The 18,514-nt window shown below is 40.6% G+C and overlaps 1 protein-coding gene across 1 annotated transcript in view; it reads left to right on the top strand.

Moving 5' to 3' along the window:
• Positions 1 to 372: 372 nt before the first annotated feature.
• The window catches only part of LOC149300832 (serine/threonine-protein kinase 31-like), a 31,469-nt gene continuing 13,327 nt past the window's right edge, over positions 373 to 18,514 (top strand). Inside the window, exons 1-13 of the mRNA XM_089484818.1 lie at positions 373 to 469; positions 621 to 673; positions 2,394 to 2,492; positions 3,579 to 3,653; positions 4,087 to 4,236; positions 4,783 to 5,138; positions 5,209 to 5,365; positions 6,282 to 6,365; positions 6,546 to 6,661; positions 8,380 to 8,539; positions 9,085 to 9,207; positions 14,490 to 14,669; positions 14,890 to 15,006. Coding sequence (XP_089340944.1) covers positions 373 to 469; positions 621 to 673; positions 2,394 to 2,492; positions 3,579 to 3,653; positions 4,087 to 4,236; positions 4,783 to 5,138; positions 5,209 to 5,365; positions 6,282 to 6,365; positions 6,546 to 6,661; positions 8,380 to 8,539; positions 9,085 to 9,207; positions 14,490 to 14,669; positions 14,890 to 15,006 — 1,767 coding nt within the window. The remainder of the gene's footprint in view (positions 470 to 620; positions 674 to 2,393; positions 2,493 to 3,578; positions 3,654 to 4,086; positions 4,237 to 4,782; positions 5,139 to 5,208; positions 5,366 to 6,281; positions 6,366 to 6,545; positions 6,662 to 8,379; positions 8,540 to 9,084; positions 9,208 to 14,489; positions 14,670 to 14,889; positions 15,007 to 18,514) is intronic.

The raw sequence follows: 18,514 nt of genomic DNA, 5'->3' as shown, positions 1-18,514 counted from the left end.
GCGGTCTGTCATATACCTGAGTGTAAGTTTAATATATGCTCGCTTTTGTTGTGACTCTATTGTTGAAAATCCATCTTTAGAGTAAAACTAAACAATTGGTGTGAAGGCTGGCCAAAGAAGTTACTGCCGCCATCTAACGCTTATGTTTCTGTGGATGTCTCCCTTCCTGGCCCCTAAAATATTTTCTCGGTCCATGGGATATGTATTCCTGAATACATATCCCATGATCCAGGGCAAGCTGCAATACCTGTTAAATTCTGAAATGAGTGAAAGAAGACAAAACTTAAATAGATATGTATTTTGAGGATACTTGGATGAACTTTCTTTGTCAATCTTGTGGTAAACTTTGCATAGACTGGCTCTCTTTGGGACATGTGGGATGCTGACCGTCGACGATTGCACATTCTATACAATGCGTGTTTTACAGTTCAGATGTTAAATGTTATGTCGACGTTGCGCTTGTACCTCGGTATTTACCTCTGCTGTTTTTTTCCCCCTAAAGAATTTAAACATGGATGTGGAGCCAGCATTCAACAAAGGTACTAAATTAATGTTTCATTTAAAACTGGTAATTTTACCCGGTATAAAAATACTTAATTCTTCCCTTTTGTATCCTGCAGTGGAGAGTGTATATGTATCTCACGTGGAGGATGCCGTGACATTTTTTGCACAGGTATTTTGTTAATCGTATTTGCTCGATTATAAGACGACCCTGCTTATAAGACGACCTCCCCCCAAAATCTGAATATTAATTTAGGAAAAAAAAGAAAAAGCTTGAATATAAGACGACCCTATAGGAAAAAGGTTTTACCAGTAAATGTTGATTCATGTAAACGATGTAAACAATTTTATTTTTTTTATATAAAAGTTATGATTCATTATGAACCTGCCCCCAGGCTTGCCACTCTGCCCTAGAAATGCCTTTTAACCCTCTAAATACCACTGTGCCCCATGATATGCCTTTTAACCCTCTATATGCCACTGTGCCCCATGATATGCTTTTTGACTCCCCTATGTGCCACTATGCCTCCAGAAATGCCTTATACCCCTATATGCCACTCTGGCATTTAGGTGGTTAAAAGGCATTTCAGGAGGCAGAGTGGCGTATAGAGGGTTAAAAAGCATTTCTGGAGGCAGAGTGGCATTAAGGGGGTTAAAAGGCATTTCATAGAGCACTCTGCCATTTAACACTAGTAGGGGACAGGTTGGGAAATAAAAACAAATGCATTTTTCTCAAAGTTTTTTATGCTGTTTGGTTTTAACATCCAGTTTGTTCATTAAATAATTTCAAATAAACGAAAAATGTACATTTTTTATCCGCTTAATTGATTAATTGAAAAAATAATCTGTCAACTAATTGATTATGAAAATAATCGTTAGTTGCAGCCCTACTCTGTACTCTGGAGCGGTGTGACCGTGTTCTCTGGAGTAAGGAATCATGCTTCACTATCTGGAAGTCTGATGGATGAATCTGGGTTTGGTGGATGCCAGGAAAACACCAACTACCGCAATGCGTAGGGCCTGCTGTAAAGTTTGGTGTAGGAGGGGAAATGGGGTGAGGCTGTTTTTCAGAGTCCCCCAGACACTTACATCTTGTTGAAAACATTCCTGGACTAACCCCACATTAATGTCTATGATTTTGTATTGAGGTGTCCAACAATCTCATATAGGTGTGATGGTCAGGTATCCACATTCTTTTGTTCCTATAGTGTTTTGTTTTTTTGTTTTTTACTAAAAAGCGCAAAATACACCAGCTGTAACTATGGAATGATGAGGTGGATAACCATCAGACAATTTAGAACCAGGCTAAATGCCTGTTTCTTCTACGGGGTCCCTCTGCTACAGCACCCAGGTGCTCGCTATTATTATGAGCATATAGAACCTGCAGCATCCAGCTCTGTGTCCGAGTGTTACTTTCTACCTTACGTTTACATACATTTTGTGTAGAAGTATGCATGTCTACTATACTCTTGCATTTTAGTTTTAAAATGGTTTTTTTTTGAGGGGGGGTTCTTCAACCCCCTCATGCATTTGTCCCCTTTTAAAAACCCAGCAAAATGCCTTGCATGAGATGTGTTCAACCCAACCCTTCTTCCTTCAGACCGGTGAGGAAAGTCCTCCCATTGCTTTCAATGCTTTTCTTCCACAGACCAACTGCTTCAATCACGGGCAAGAAATGTAATTCGTTAAATATTACATTTCACTTTCATATGCTTTCTTCTGTTGTGCGGGTGTTAATGGCACTAAACTGTCCCTTTAATTTGATTCATGATGTTTAGTATTTTTAGAAGTGTTAATTTGAGGTTGTATTTGTCACAACTATTTTTAATCTGTTAGTCAAATAGTATCCAGAAAATAGTTTTCATCCTTTATTTCTTTTTTTTTTTTTAAAGCCGCTGAGTAGAATCCATGACATTTCTAGACTGAGTAACTCTTTGGCCAAAGCGTGTCTGTCAACGAGCGCTGTATTTGGAATTCCTGATCGCGATAAGGTAAAGTTTTTAAAATAGTAATTATATAAAATAACAGAAAAGACACCAACATTTAGTTTTTACATAGAATTTGACGGATAATAACCGTTCGGCCCACCTAGTATGTCCGTGTTTTCATTCGTAACGTATTTATCCATGCAATATAATGTATCTCTTCATGCCCGTACACACTGAAAAGCAAATTGTTGGTTCTCTGTAAATTAATGGTTATCTTTGGGCTTGTGAATTATAAAATAAACAGCCGGCGTTCATGTTATTAGTATTGGGCTACAGTTATTGGTTACCAGCAATGCTGCTCCTAAGACTGCAAGGACCCCAGGAAGCTGCCAGCTAATATCTGCCCTCGCACCCACCTGACCTTTTTTTTGGCTCGTATTTGTGGTATTGATGCAGGTGAGGTCTGTTCCTTTCTGATTCACTCTAAAATTCAAGCTGCTATTATTATCTTTTATTTATATAGCGCCAACAATTTACACAGCGCTTAATACAATACATAAATTCAATGGGTGTGACAAGACGAGAATTGACAGACTAAGACAAACCGAGACATTAGGTGAAGAGAGCCCGGCTCGTAAGCTTACAATCTTGAGGGAATGGGGTGACAAACATAAGGCACAGAGAAAAGGGTGAGAGGTAGTGGGGGGATTGTATCAGTCACAAGGAAGTCCTAGCAGCTACGATGGTGCAGCGACTTTGAAGAAGTGAGTTTTGAGATGTTCCTTGAATGTTGGGAGGGAGGGTGAATGCTGAAGGTTCCTTAGGAGTAGATTCCAGAGATATGGGGCAGCCTTGTGAAATCTTGTAGTCGGGAATAGGTGATAAGTGAGGAGGAGAGCTTTAGCCCATGGGAAGAACGTAAGCTGCCAACCAAAATACCACCCTTTATCCTAAATCTCCCATAAAGTTATAGAAATGTATATTTTGGTGGTAGGTTAGTTGTCTTATATATTCAGGTTAATTCCAAAAATATGAAACCTTTTTTTTTTTTTTTTTTGATTGTGTTCCGTACTTCATTTTAGAATAAAGAAAGGATGAAATGTCTCTAATGAAGATGCTATCATGTGTTTTTTGTCTTTAAACACACAGATTTATGCAGGCTTGTTTTCAGCTGATAAGTGCTGGTACCGATGTAAGGTGCAGCATGTGGTTAATGATGATCAGGTAAGACTAGAGCACATAAGCTATGTAATTACCCACTTAATGCCAAAAAGTGCTATTTTGCTTTTGCCTCTGCTAGTATCATTTTTACTGCCAAGAACCGTTAATTGTAATTTAATCTGCTTTTACGTGGTTTACAATTAGACTTCTGCACAGGGAACGGTATGGGATCAACTCTTCATTTTTATTTGGGTCGTATCGTTTTAAAACTGTGTGCAGTATTTTCAATGTGTGAGGTCCCTGCAAGAGGACTGCATCGGGATTGGGAGCGGGCGCTCACGTGGCAGGAGCGGGCACTTGCGTTGCTATATAATATGTATAAAATACATTTTAAATTAAGGGGAACTTATGATGGTGAAGCATCACCTTAGATGAGAGAAGGCCTGGTAAAGAATATGGAATTTAACAGATTGTTTTCCTTTGTTTTTACTATTAGTGCGCAGTGACATATATTGATTACGGAAATTCAGAAGTTTTAAATAGATCCAGCATTGTTGAACTTCCAGGAGACTTCAAGTTTGCACCTATTGCACAGAAATACAGACTCTGGGGTCTGCAGCTTCAAACGAGCACAGATATAGAACAGGTGGACAGTAACATTATTTCTGTTCTGTTATATTAACCCTCATGTACATAGAAAAGATAATATTTAACCCTTTAAATGCCAGAAGCAGGTTGGGAAAGTTTTTTTTTGTTTGTTTTTTTGTAGTTTTTGCTCTATCTGTATTTGGCTGACAACCTCATAAACTGACATATTACCAAGGGAGATATTTATGCACTATATGGACATAAGAATTGGGGATACCTGGCCATTACACCCACAGGGACGGTTGGCACAATGTAGTCAGACACGTAACATTCTCCTGGCATCCTCTAAACCCAGACTCGCTCATCACACTGCCAAGCGAGATTCTGATATTAATGCCAATGGAAATTTGGAACTCTTCAGCTATTGAAGCAGCAGAGCGTTGGGGTCTTTTACGCACCATGCGCCTCGGGACTTTGTGGTCTTGCTCTTTGAGTTGCTGCTGTTCTTAAACGCTTTCACTTTCCGATAAAATTGTATAGTGAGCTATAGTGAAAGGTGAGTGTTCTGTTGTAAAGGTGAATTTTTTTTCTTTTTTGTCCTCAGGGAATTAAATTTCTATCCAGTCTCATAGCTGACAAGCGAATCTCTGTCCAGCAAAAAGCAGCCTACAAAGACGGCACTGTAATTGTCCACGTTGTGCATGAAAATCTTGATATTGGGGAAGAAGTTGCCAAAAAGGGATTTGCAGAGAAATGTAAAATAATGAACAGTGTGGAAGAGTTCACAGATAGTCCACAGAGTAATGTAAATATACGCTTTCCGTGGCGAAGCAGAAAGTTGGAGAAGCCGCCTATGAGGGAGCCGAAATCCTTTCCAGTGTTCGCAAACTCCTTCGTGGACCAGAAAGCGTCCGACTTGCAGAAGGAAAATTTATGCAGCAACAATTCACCATCAGTGAGGTATTTGTAAATGCTTGTGAGTAGGTGGTGGAATGCAATATTTATTAACATTTTGCCTTATTTTGAACAGGTCAAAGAATTTTCCTGATAAAACCATTGGGAATGGAATGAAAAGCAACCAAAACCTTTTGGATGAGAATAAGCAGCTGAAATCCGCGAAAGAAGTTTTATTGCAGAAGGTTAATGAGCTAGAAATCCAGATACAGCAGGGTGCCCTGCAATCTGAGGTTTGTTGGTAAACTTTGTAGGCTGCAGCATGAAACAAACAAAAACAAATTATGAGCAACGCAAACTTTTTGTTTTAGCAAACTGTTCTGTTCTAGTCTTTTTTTTCTTCTTTTATTACATTATTACTAATTGATCATGTGTAACAGCGCTTGTCGCAAGCATACAGTGGGCAGACCAGTAAGGATGCCCATACTGACCCCTGTCCACTGCGGAAAGTTCCTACGATGGGCACGTGAGCATAAGAGCTGGACCATGGAGCAAAAGGTGGCCTGCTCTGATGAATTAAGCTTTCTTGTACATCACGTGGATGGCCAGGTGTGTGTGTGTCGCTTACCTGGAGAACACATGGCACCAGGATGCTTTTTTTTTTTTAAACCTGGCCCGATATCCCCTAGCCCTACCATTACAAGTAATGTATGTATGTGTGTATATATATATATATATATATATATATATATATATATATATATATATGTATATGTAAACAAAATTGCTACCGCCAAACCCCTTTAACCAGTAGCATTAGTAAATTGTTAATATTGGGTAATATGTAAAATGTGGATGTGACCCTCTTGATATATAAAAAATGTCAGTGAGGTGTATCAAGTGTAACACCCGACAGTGAATGTACTATATCCTTGTCCTCTTATGTACTGTAGACAGGGATGGATACATGTAAAATTCAAGAATAGCTGAGCTGTGTAGTAGAGTATACCACATTTAGCTGTTGTCTTCAAGTCTTTTTGAGCACAACTAGAAATAAGCAGATGGTGATTATAAAGCTGGGCTCCATTGACTTGCATGGTTGAATGCAGTACCTGTATTCAACCTGCAAGTGGAGCCAGAGTTCTCTAGAGGGTCTGGAGACCCTCTGGCAAACTTTTCCAACCTTTTTTTTTTTTTTTTTTTTTACAGGACGGCCGCCATATTGTGAGTGGCGATTTGTACCTCCTTAACCTGCTTTCTGATGCCTGGATAGTTGATATCGACTTAATTTTAGTACTTGCTATATTTACTGCATTCTGTTTTAAAATGCACCATTTCATGAACATAATACCGCTGTACAGTGTCACCTGCGATGTGCCTCTGCACATTTTGGGTAGATAGGACACTGTGTATTTAAAATTTATGAAATTAAAAATGGGATGTTGCTTATTACTGTACTTAATTGTGTTACAGAAAGAGAAGGCGTTATCGCAAGAAGCTATTCGTAATTTGGAAAAGAGTCTGCAGTCTGCTGTAGGAAACAAATTGAACATTTTAACTTCCAAGATTGAGATACTTAAAAATGTGAGGTAGGGCCTTCTCCCTTCTCAGGCGCAACAGCTGATGCTTTGCTCTGTCTATTTCACTCTGATCTTTCAATAAAAAGCATTGGCAAATTTTCTGGATGTATAGTTCAAAAAGGTACTTTAACAAATATATGGTAGCGGATTATGAAAGGACAGTAAAGAAATTAGGCTCTTTGTGTATACAGTGTCTTAACCTGTTTGATTTCATTCAAACGTTCATGCTGTCATGAAAAAAGCGGCCTAAAAACCTATTGTGACCGCATGGGACGTCATGTAGAAAGTCGCAGTGTGCGTTCCGTGCACACCGTTACCTGACGGTTCCCGTGCGAGTTAAACTGCCATTAACGCTCCCCATGCCCAAAGTTTTGCACGATTAAGCTAGACTTGAATTTTGAATGGGGCATTGCATTCTCAGTGAACGCGATGCTCCATTCATGTGTAGTGAATGCTGTTTATCGGTCATTGTTAGATAGCTGGCTGAGATCCCTGCTGTAGTGCAGAGCATCAGACATAGTTGCACTGCCCCCCCTCACATGCACATAAATCACAAAATGCTAAGAATAAAAATAAGAAAAAAAATACCCTAAACCCACTTCCAGCCAAACAAATAAGGGTAATGGGAGCTGTGGAGCACAATGAGATGCACCAGGCTGGCATATTTGTAAAATGTATCTTTTTATCTAAACTGTGTTTGTGTAGTGCAGGGGCATCCAACCTGCAGCCCTCCAGCTGCTGCAGGACTACCATATTGCTCTTTCAGCTAAGGGGCTGGCTGAGGAGGATGGGAGATGTAGTCCTGCAGCAGCTGAAGGGCCGCAGGTTGGACGCCCCTGGTATAGTGTATTAGCGGTTAACCCTTTTTTTTTTCTGTGTCTACTTTGTCCTGTTCTGTGTGCTGCTACGCAGTGAAATGTGTCATGTAGTGTGCCCTCTAGATTTAAAAAGAAATATACAAAAACCTGTGTGTTCTGTATTTCTGTAATCTAGAGATGCAACGGAATATATAATTTTTCTGCAGTTGCATTTAATCTGTGCAAACAATCCTAAAAAACATGAAAAGTTTGGTTGAAAAAAGTAACAAATGAACATTACGACTCCCTTTGCCAGGGATTGATGACCAGCTGATTGCAGGATAAGTGCCCAAATGTTCCAAGTAAAATACCCTGGGTTGTCATAAAATAAATGCTTTTGTTGGGGTATTTTGACCTAGTGGGCTGCTAAACAGTCCCAAATGAGGCATAGGCCTCACAAAATAAAACTTCAAAATTGTAAAAGGAAATGGGCATGTTCAGTTTTGTGTCCTGTATATATTTTGTGGTATTTTGATCAACTGAACTGATTTGGGGGAATATTTTCATAGTTAAATATTAGTAAAAGTGTGTGTTTCTTTCAAATATTTTGATTTTAATGTATTCCTTGTAAACGTTGGACTATGCATCTAGTATCAAAGGAAGCTGTGTCCTTGAAAAATCAATTTGTGTGGGTTACACGAAAAATTACAAAGGAGAATCAGTGTAAAAATGCTGAAAGCCACACAACACCCTCAATAAAGAAGTTAATTGCCCATATATACAGGGCTATTATAAATAAGATCCCATTGTTGTGTTCCATATTTGATATTTCATAAAAAAACATCACTGTCATGTGTGCATGCTTCATCTCTATTATTGTGTCCCTACGGCTGCATAAGTCATTTAACTATTTTGCCTTGTGGTGATTAGGCGTGAAAATGAAAACATAAATATTGCTGATGATCTTCTTGAGGCCGTTAGTGTTGTAACCACAGAAAGGCTGTCTGCCCTGACCTCTCTAAATCAACTAGAGAGAGACTGGACTGAATACAACTTGGCACAGGAGAACATCAGGTGCTGCTCAGATGTGGTAAGATATGTAGGTTGTCAGTAAATTAGTGTAGAAAATGGACCGAGAGTATGCTGGCTCTTTTTTTAATATATGTATATATATTCTGTCCTAAACTGAGCTGGCCATGTCTGTTTTTGTTCTGTGGGGGCAGGGTGAAGTGTTCTTGTTTATAGGTTATGGCTATTCTGTATCCTTTCCTAAAAATCTGATGGAATATTAACGTATATGCATGACAAGGATTAGGTTTTCACAGTGAAGAATTAAAAGTACCAAAGTTGCTAATTAACCCCTTAACGACCTATGACGGGCCAGGCATGTCACACAAAAATGGTCCTTAAATGACCAGTGACGTGCCTGGCATTAAACAAGCTTATGATCACTTTCTGCGCTCAGACGGTGATGCTTTAATGCCTCGTTGTCTCAAATTTTAGTGTGGTTTCCCCATCACTCCCTGAATGTATTTAGTGAAGTGTTTTTATCCATCAATTATCTTTTTTTGAAATTTTTTAAAATGTATTTTTATATATATTTTTTCCATGACTTTTCTAACCTCTTGTTTACAGGACAAGTTAGATGCGCTTACAACCATCAGAGACCAAATACAGCAAACTCTGCACTCCTCTGTTGCCACTTTTATTCTTGAGGTTGATGAGTTGCCTCTCGAAGCCCGCAGAGCAAAGTTACAGGTACAACCATGATGTCCATTTCACAAATTATATATATTTTTATCTTGTAATTTGTATTTGACAAATGCCCATGAAATCTGTATCTCTTAAAAGTTTATTAGATTTAGTATTTTTAAGTGGATATAGAGGCAAAGGTGATAATTGTTAACCTTATTTGCATGTGCCTACCCAGAATCCCTTGTGGTTGTGAAAGCACCATGAGATTTCTGAGGGAAAAGCAAGCCTTCTGGCTTGTCTGGTGTCTGTAGATGAGTGTTTAATAATACTTCTACTATACAAGGGATATGAAACATACCGTATTTGCTTGATTATAAGACCACCCCCAAAATCTGAATATTAGTTTAGGAAAAAAAGAAAAATCCTGAATAGGGCTGCAACTAACGATTATTTTCATAATCTATTAGTTGGCCAATTATTTTTTCGATTAATCGGATAAAAAAATTTAAATGTTTAATTTATTTAAAATAATTTAATAAAGTAACGTAGGATGTTAAAAACAAATGGCAGAATAAAAAACTTTGTTTTTATTTTCCAACCTGCCCCCCAGTTATGCACATTTGAGCCCAGGCTTGCCACACTGCCCCCCCAGGCTTGCCACACTGCCCGCCCCCACATATGCCTTATATACCCCGTGGGGTAAGCCTTATGTACCCCGTGGGGTATGCCTTATGTACCCCGTGGGGTATGCCTTATGTACCCCGTGGGGAATGCCTTATGTACCCCGTGGGGAATGCCTTATGTACCCCGTGGGGAATGCCTTATGTACCCCGTGGGGTATGCCTTATGTACCCCGTGGGGTATGCCTTTATGTATCCCGTGGGGTATGCCGTATACCTCCCTGATATGTCACTCCGTCCTCCCCAGGTATGCCGTATACCCCCCTGATATGCACTCATAGATTTCCAGACACAATACTTTTATAAATAAATACAGGGTTAATATTCAGTGCCCCCAGGATTTAGATTCCACTTAGTTTGCCCCCCCCTTTACCTAACTGCACCTTAAGTTAACCTTATTAAATTAACCCTCAGTCCTCAGCATTAAATTAATCCTGAAGAGAAGACCCCATTAACCATAACTGCCCCTAAATTAACCCTGAAGACCCCATCAACCACAACTTTCCCTAAATTAACCTCCACCTCCCCTAACTTTCAGCAGCCCAAATATTAATTTTATACTCAGATCAGTGTCACAGCCATGTGGATGCTACAGGAAATGGGCGGAGCCAATCTGCCATGTGGCCACGCCCCTTTCTTTCTCCGGCAGTGATTGCAGGGAGGGACTTGTAAGTAGGAACTGCTGTGAGTCACAAACTGATTATAAAACGAGGGGTATTTTTCAGAGCATTTGCTCTGAAAAAACACTCATTTTATAATCGATAAAAATCGATTCAACTAATCGATAATGAAATTCGTTGGCAACGATTTTCATTATCGATTTTATCAATTAGTTGTTGCAGCCCTAATCCTGAATATAAGACTACTCTATAGGAAGTTTTACTAGTAAATATTCATGTAAACTATTTTGTCATATTTAATAAAAGCTATGATTGAGAAAAAAATGTTTTTGTTTTTATTTCTTATTTGCCAACCTGCCCCCCAGTTATGCACATCTGCCCCCAGAAAAGCCCTTTGCCCCCATATACCCCCCCCCCCCCCGACTTACCAGTGCTTCTGACTCCCTGGTGTCTGGTGGGGGCAGCGGGTGGAGGCCGGCGTTAGTTCTGCCGGGGCTTCTATGGCTGAGCACTGGAAGGTCATGTGATGCCGTTGCTCCATCATAGAAGCCCCAGTGGAAGTGCCAGCAGTAGTGGAGGTTGTCTGCGTCCATCGAGCAGACGTTCGCAGGCTGCCAGAGAAGGGAATTATCCACATCGCTGCAGGGAACTCTCCTATCTGGCAGCTGGCGAACGTGCATGATGCGCGTAGACAACCTCCGCTGCTGCCCGCGCTTTCGCCGGCGATCAGTGATAGAAGCCCCAGTGGAAGTGCCGGCAGCAGCTGAGGTTACCAGACAGGAGGATTGAGGCACCCTGCAGCTCTGAAAAAAACCTTGTCTTATAATCGAGCAAATACGGTATATGCAGTGCAATTTACAAAATGCCCCGCACAGGTCACACAGGTATTCTACTGATCTATCTGATTAGCTGTATTTACTTTGTTGTCGATGAATAATAAAGTAGCTCTATTAACCCCTTGACGACAGTCGGCGGTCAGTTAATGACAATTGTATCATGACTTTAACCCCTTAAGGACCGGGCTCATTTTTCGTTTTGTACCCTGTGGGACCGAGGCTGTTTTAATACTTTTGTGGTGCTTGTGTTCAGCTGTAATTTTCTCCTCACCCATTTAGTGTACCCACATAAGTTATATATTGTTTTTTTCAGGACAAGATGGGCTTTCTTCAGATACCATTATTTTGACCGTATCATCTTATTTACTATAAAAAAAATAAAAAAAACATGGTGAAAAATTGAAAAAAAACACATTTTATGACTTTTATTTGAAAAATCTTTTACTCACCTAAAAAAGCAAGTAAAAAAACTAGCTAAATAGATTCTACTACTTGTCCTGAGTTTAGAAATACCCAATGTTTTTGTTTTTTTGCTGTTTTTTGTAATTTATAGGGCAATAAGTACAAGCAGCGTTTTATGATTTCCAAATCTTTTTTAACAAATCTGGTCATTCTGCCTCCATCTCCTCTTTGGAACATCTTTGAAGCCGGTTAACTCAATTTAACCCATTCAAACCATATATTTTTGAAAACTAGACACCAGGGTATTCCAAATGCTGTTATTTTAACCCTTTCCATGCACCAATTATACAACTACACTTTGTCAAACTTTGTAATAGTAATTTTTTTTTATTTTTTTTTCACACAAATTGTACTTTAGTTATAGATATACAGGTTCTGGTATATGCCACTGTCAAACAACACCCCAATTTGTGTTCAGGAACATCTCCTGAGTGCAGTGATACCCGACATGCATGGGTTTGTCGTGTTGTTTGAGATTTAAAATGCCACATTTGGGAAGTGCGCTTTTTTTTGTCCATTTTGGAAAGTCTGTACCTATGCCCTATCTTTGAGCTCTGCCACTCCAATTTACCCCATCAGCCATTTTTTTTATATTAGACACCCCTTGGGTATTTGAAGTGCTTTTATTTTAACTCTTTGTTGAGATTTTTGAGAAATTTTAGCACTTGCTCAAAATAATAAACTTTATTTTTTTATTTTATTTTTTTAATATTTTTTTTTTATATTTTTTTTACACATTTTGCTGGATGGTTCATCTAGTGACATCACTGCATAATTATTTTTAAATGTTAGCACTTTTAATTTTTTCCATATTTTTTTTTCCATATTTTTTTTTTTTTTTAATATTTTACTAATCACATTGTGATTAGAAAGCTGGGCTCCATTGACTTGCATGGTTGAATGCAGTACCTGTATTCAACCTGCAAGTGGAGCCAGAGTTCTCTAGACCATCTAGCGAACTTTAAAAACTTGTTTGTTTCTTTTACAGGGCGGCCGCCATCTTGTTGATGGCGAAGAACACCGGCAGCTGCGGCTGTGACCGCTCTCCGGAGCGGTCACAGCCCACCCAGAGGTAAGTGTTTGGTGTCGCTGGATGCGTCCTGATCGAGGCATTCCAGCGACACCATTTAAGTTTGGGAGGCGATCGTTGATCGCCTCCTAAACGCTTTCAAAACGGGCGTCCGCCGCCATACAATGTATGGCGGCTGTTGACGCCTCGGGGAGGGGCCAGACATGGCCCCCGATGCCGATCTCGGCGTTACTGAATGCCTCGACATCGAGGCATTACAGTAACGCCGTTTAAGCGAAGAAAGTGATCGTTGATCACTTTCTAAGCTTATTTTACTTTTTGACGGTTCAGGACCGTCAAAGGTCATTTAGTGACCTTCATGTCATGACGGTCCTGAACCGGCAAAGGTCGCGAAGGGGTTAAATGGGTGTAGAAAACAGTGTTGCTGTAATGCCTCGATGTCATGACATTCAGCAACACTGAGATCGGCATCAAGGTCTGTGTCTGGACACTCCCTGGGGCGTCAATGTCTCATATACACTGTATGGCGGCGGATGCCCGTTTTAGAAGAGCTTCAAAGGACGCACTGTGACAGCTCTGGAGAGCGGTTACTAACGTCACTGCAAGAGGTTTTGACACTCATGCAAGTCAATGGAGCCCAGCTTTCTAATCATTAAAATAATAAAAAAAAATAACATGTAAAAATAATTCTCCACTGATGTCGCCAAGAGGGGAACCTTCCAGTTCCAAAAAAATGTAAAAAAAAAATAAAATAAAAAAAAAGCCCGGAATATATATACATTAATACAAAAAAATATAAAGTTTATTTTTTTGAGCAAGTCCTAAATCTTCAAACAATTCTCACATAGAGTTAAAATACTGGCATGTTAAATGCCCATGGGTGTCTACTATTAAAAAATGTATGATTGGATGGGGTAAATTGAATTGGCCGGGTTGAACAATGTCCCAATTAACACTGGGAAAGGATGACCACATGTCTAATTTCCAATTTGATAAATGCACACGTCCCAAATGTGGCCTTTTAGCCCCCAAACAACCCAACAAACCCATGCATGGGGGGTATCTCAGTACTCAGGAGATGCTGCTGAACACATATTAGGTTGTTTGACAGCGACATTATACCAGGAGCTGTAAATTCATACCGGAGATAGAATGTGTGTGGGGAAAAACACACGAAAAATACTACTGCAAACTTTGGAAAGAGTTAAAATACCAGCATTTGAAATACCCTGGGGTGTCTAGTTTTTAAAAATATAAGGTTTAATAGGGCACGCTGTTGTGTGATGATGATACGTTTACGTGTTGAAGCTTGAATGGCAACCCTGCCAGGGAAAATAATAAGGTAGAGGAGATAATCAAAATATGGATTTAGTTGTTTGTTCTTAAATATTGGACTATTTCTTTAATGCCCCCCTCCCTCGTTAAACCAATATTTTTTACTGTTTTCAGTTCCCAGTTAGAAGGCGTGACATGAAGACGTAAAGTGTCGAATAACCTGTCATGACCGTTATTAAGAGAAATGGTTTTATACATCTTAGTATTGTGTGTGTGATGTTAATAAAATAAAAGTACATTCTTGATATGCATAAGAAATATTAGGCAGTTATGCATGGAACGGCACAGCTACATATAACGGAGTATGAGTTTTCTCCACATCCTGCTTTTCCCGAGGTATCTCTTATTTCATGCACGGTGCTGTTTTTCTGCTTTCATGCAGGCGTTGCTGCTTTCTCTTGCGGCTGCATACGGAGCCTCTGGTGACTGCGAAGACTTGGATGCAGTGTTTGATGATTTTTTTAAATGGAAACAGGCCAAGACGATGCAGTTTGATTCTGTCAGAGATAATACCAACAATTCATTGGGAGTTCTTTCAAAATGGTTCTTTAACATCAAAGAGGTATAGTAGCTTAAAGATGAGCTGTAATCTGTTTTGATGAACATGTGCACGGTAGAAACACTGCCTTTACAAAATATTTATACATAGTGTATATTTATAACCGCGTGTATATATTCTTTCCATATCTACTCATTACCGTATATATGCCAAATCCGAAAATGCAAGCTATTCCAATCAATATATATGTTTACAAATACATTTTTACCGCTTTCTTCTTTAGTTTTTTGATCTGACGACAAACACATCCGTGGGCTGTGCTGAAGTTGTAGGTAACATTGATGATATCTTAGATCGCGCGGAGTCAGACATCTCTAAGGAGCTGGAAATCTCTCTTGTGGTGTGTAATTGTTCATATTTTCGCTCCTTGTTGCCTGTCAGACATCCTTTATGTGCTGGTTAGTCATTTTAACAATGCAATAAACACAGCATGTTCAACTATAACAGGGCTTGACAAATTTGTTGTGAATCTAGGCGCCAGCTAAAAAAGTTAGGAGCCAGGATTTTTTTAAAACCAACAGTTGGTCAGGAGTGATCGGAACATCATCTGCCCACTTACTAAACTCACAGCATTTGACCTGGAAGCACCCTTTTTTTGATTTTTTTTTTTTTTTTTTTAAACTTTCAATGCTGATGTTCCATTGGAGCACAGCTCCAAGCTTGTGGGGACAAATGTTAACCCCTGCAATGCCACGAATGTGTCATACACAATTGTGGCATTGAAGGGGTTAACGCTGCACTGTCGCTCTCATGGAGCGATCAGGCAGCAGGGGGGTGTTGTGTCAGGTCCCCACACTCATGTGGAGACCGAAGAACCCTCTCCCCCTGTCCCTGAAGCTGCCTCTGGCAGCTGGGACGCAATTGCTGGTCTATAGACCAGCCATTGCAGGGGGGGGAGTCTCTGATGACTGCTGTAGGCTTCCATGCCTACAGGAATCGTCAAAGGACTTGTGGGGGCTCGTTTTTGCTGTTGCCGGCCAGGCAGACCACCAGCAGCAGAGCCCCGTACAAAACAGGAATTAACCCCTAAATGAAGGGGTTAACGCTGCACTTTCGCTCTCATGGAGCGATCAGGCAGCAGGGGGATGTTGTGTCAGGTCCCCACACTTGTGTGGGGAGCCAATCAACACTCAACCAGCTTCCCTGAAGCTGCCTGTGGCAGCTGAAAATGCTATTGCAGGTTTTCCTGAAACCGCGTTTTCAGCCTACAGGATCACTCCGTGGGAGTGATCTCGGGGGCGGGCTCTGAGTGGCTGTGCCCGGCAGCAGCGGCCCCGCGTGGCAATTTTTTGTGGCTGTAACAGGCTGACAAACACCTAGGCGCCATGGCGACCTGGCGCCTGGGATTTGTCGAGCCCTGAACTATGAGTTCTGCTTGGGCTCTGTGAGTTCTGCTTGGCTTTTGCAGTTGCATTTAGCTTGGACACACAAGCGAATCCTGAGCTGGGGCGAATCTCCTAAGTGACATCTCTAAGTGAGGAGTTACAAGCAAAGAAGGAGTTAAAAAGCAAGAAGGAGGGTAAAGTATAAATCCTTGTGATTGCATATAATATATTTATATATATTTTGCGCCTTACTGTCTGTTTTTGCCAGTTATTGGAGCTATCCCCATTGCCAAGATGTCCTCCATGTTTGACAATGCGGTCAGGTGTACATCTTGCTCAATGTATGCAATCCTTGAGCAGCGCTTCGAGGGTGCATATTGCTGTGCGAGATGTGTGCGGGTTGCTCATTTGGAAGCACAAATCCTGAGTCTAGAGGAGCAACTGGCAACACTGAGATCTATTGACAACTTGGAGAGGAGTCTGCTGCTCACTGAGCAAGCTCTCTCGCAGGTAGAGGTGGGGGAGGATAGTGGGATGGAGGTACAGGACAGTCAGGCAGCTAGCTGGGTTACAGTTAGAAGGCGGGGTAGGGGGAAAAGCGCCAGGGAGGCTAGTCCTGATCTAGCACACCCCAACAAGTTTGCCCGGTTGGCAGATGAGGGGGATGTTAGTTCAGAGTTAGCAGTACTGCAGCAAGTCACTGCCTTTGGGTTCATGGAGAACTGGGCCGACTTCTCTGTCGGATACAGGCTCTACGGTAGGGACGGGCTGCACCTCAATGGGGAGGGTGCAGCTGTGCTTGGGGAGAAGATGGTCAGAAGGGTGGAGGAGTGTTTAAACTAGGGAAAGGGGGGGAGGGAAACTACAATATAGAAGGGGAAGATAGTGTAGATAGAGAGCTGGGGCTTATAAATGTACCTGGGGGTGGAGCAGAGGGAGGGGTTAGAATAGTCAATAGGGATAGGCTTCATAGGGAAAAAAACCATACACCTCTAAATTGTATGCTTACTAATGCCAGAAGTCTGACCAATAAAACTGACGAACTGGAGTTAATAATGTCTGAAGAAAATTATGACATAGTGGGTATAACAGAGACATGGTTGGATGATAGCTATGACTGGGCGGTTAACATACAGGGGTATAGTCTATTCAGGAAGGATCGGAAAAAACGAAAAGGGGGAGGAGTTTGCCTTTATGTAAAGTCCAGCCTAAAGGCCACACTGCGGGAGAATATATGTGAGGGAAATGATAATGTGGAGTCATTATGGGTAGAAATATATGGAAAGAAAAATAATAAAATACTGATCGGGGTTTGCTATAAGCCACCAAATATAATGGAAGCAGCAGAAGATCAATTATTAAAGCAAATAAACAAGGCAGCTAATCACAATGAGGTGGTTATTATGGGGGACTTTAACTATCCCGACATAAACTGGGAAACCGAGACCTGTGAATCTCATAAAGGAAACCGGTTTCTGACTATAAGTAAGGATAATTATCTGTCCCAAATGGTACAGGACCCGACCAGAGGGGGCGCCCTACTGGACTTAATATTAACCAACAGACCTGACAGAGTAACTAATGTGCAGGTCAGGGGACATCTAGGAAATAGTGATCACAATATGATGCATTATAACTTGTCCTTCAATAAGGGAACTCTTAGAGGAGCCACAAGAACTATGCACTTTAGGAGGGCAAAGTTTGATCAACTAAGAGAAGCCCTTAACACTGTAAATTGGGAAAATGTCCTCAAAAACAAGAGTACAGACGCTCAATGGGAGATTTTTAAGAATATCTTAAATTCTCACTGTGAAAGGTACATACCGTATGGGAATAAAAGAGTCAGGAACAAGAGAAAACCAATGTGGATAAATAAAAATGTAAAGGGGGCAATAAATGGCAAAAAAAAGGCATTTAAGCTACTAAAACAGGAAGGCAGTGAGGAAGCACTAAAAAGCTATCGGGAAAAAAATAAAATATGTAAAAATCAGATAAAAGCAGCAAAATTGGAGACAGAAAGACTCATTGCCAAAGAGAGTAAAACAAACCCCAAAATGTTCTTTAACTATATAAATAGTAAAAAGGTTAACAATGAAAGCGTTGGCCCCTTAAAAAGTAATGAGGGAGAAGTTATAGACGGGGATCAGGAAAAAGCTAATCTATTAAATATATTCTTCTCTGCTGTATTCACAGAGGAAAATGAAATGCCAGGTAATATACAGCAGGATGAGATAAATGCCCCAGTACATGTCGCCTGTCTAACCCAGGAAGAAGTGCAGTGCCGCCTAAAAAAAATCAAAATAGACAAATCACCAGGTCCAGATGGCATTCACCCCCGCGTTCTAAGGGAGTTAAGTAATGTAATAGACAGACCCCTATTTCTAATATTCAAGGACTCTATAGTGACAGGGTCTGTTCCCCAGGACTGGCGCATAGCAAATGTTGTGCCAATATTCAAAAAGGGGACAAAAAGTGACCCGGGGAATTATAGGCCTGTTAGTTTAACTTCTGTTGTGTGTAAAC

The sequence above is a fragment of the Sceloporus occidentalis genome, unplaced genomic scaffold (genome assembly GCF_023333645.1).
Source record: "Sceloporus occidentalis isolate IW3139 unplaced genomic scaffold, rSceOcc1.0.p SCAF_23, whole genome shotgun sequence".
NCBI lineage: Eukaryota > Metazoa > Chordata > Lepidosauria > Squamata > Phrynosomatidae > Sceloporus > Sceloporus occidentalis.
This window is presented reverse-complemented; position numbering and strand designations above follow the sequence as displayed.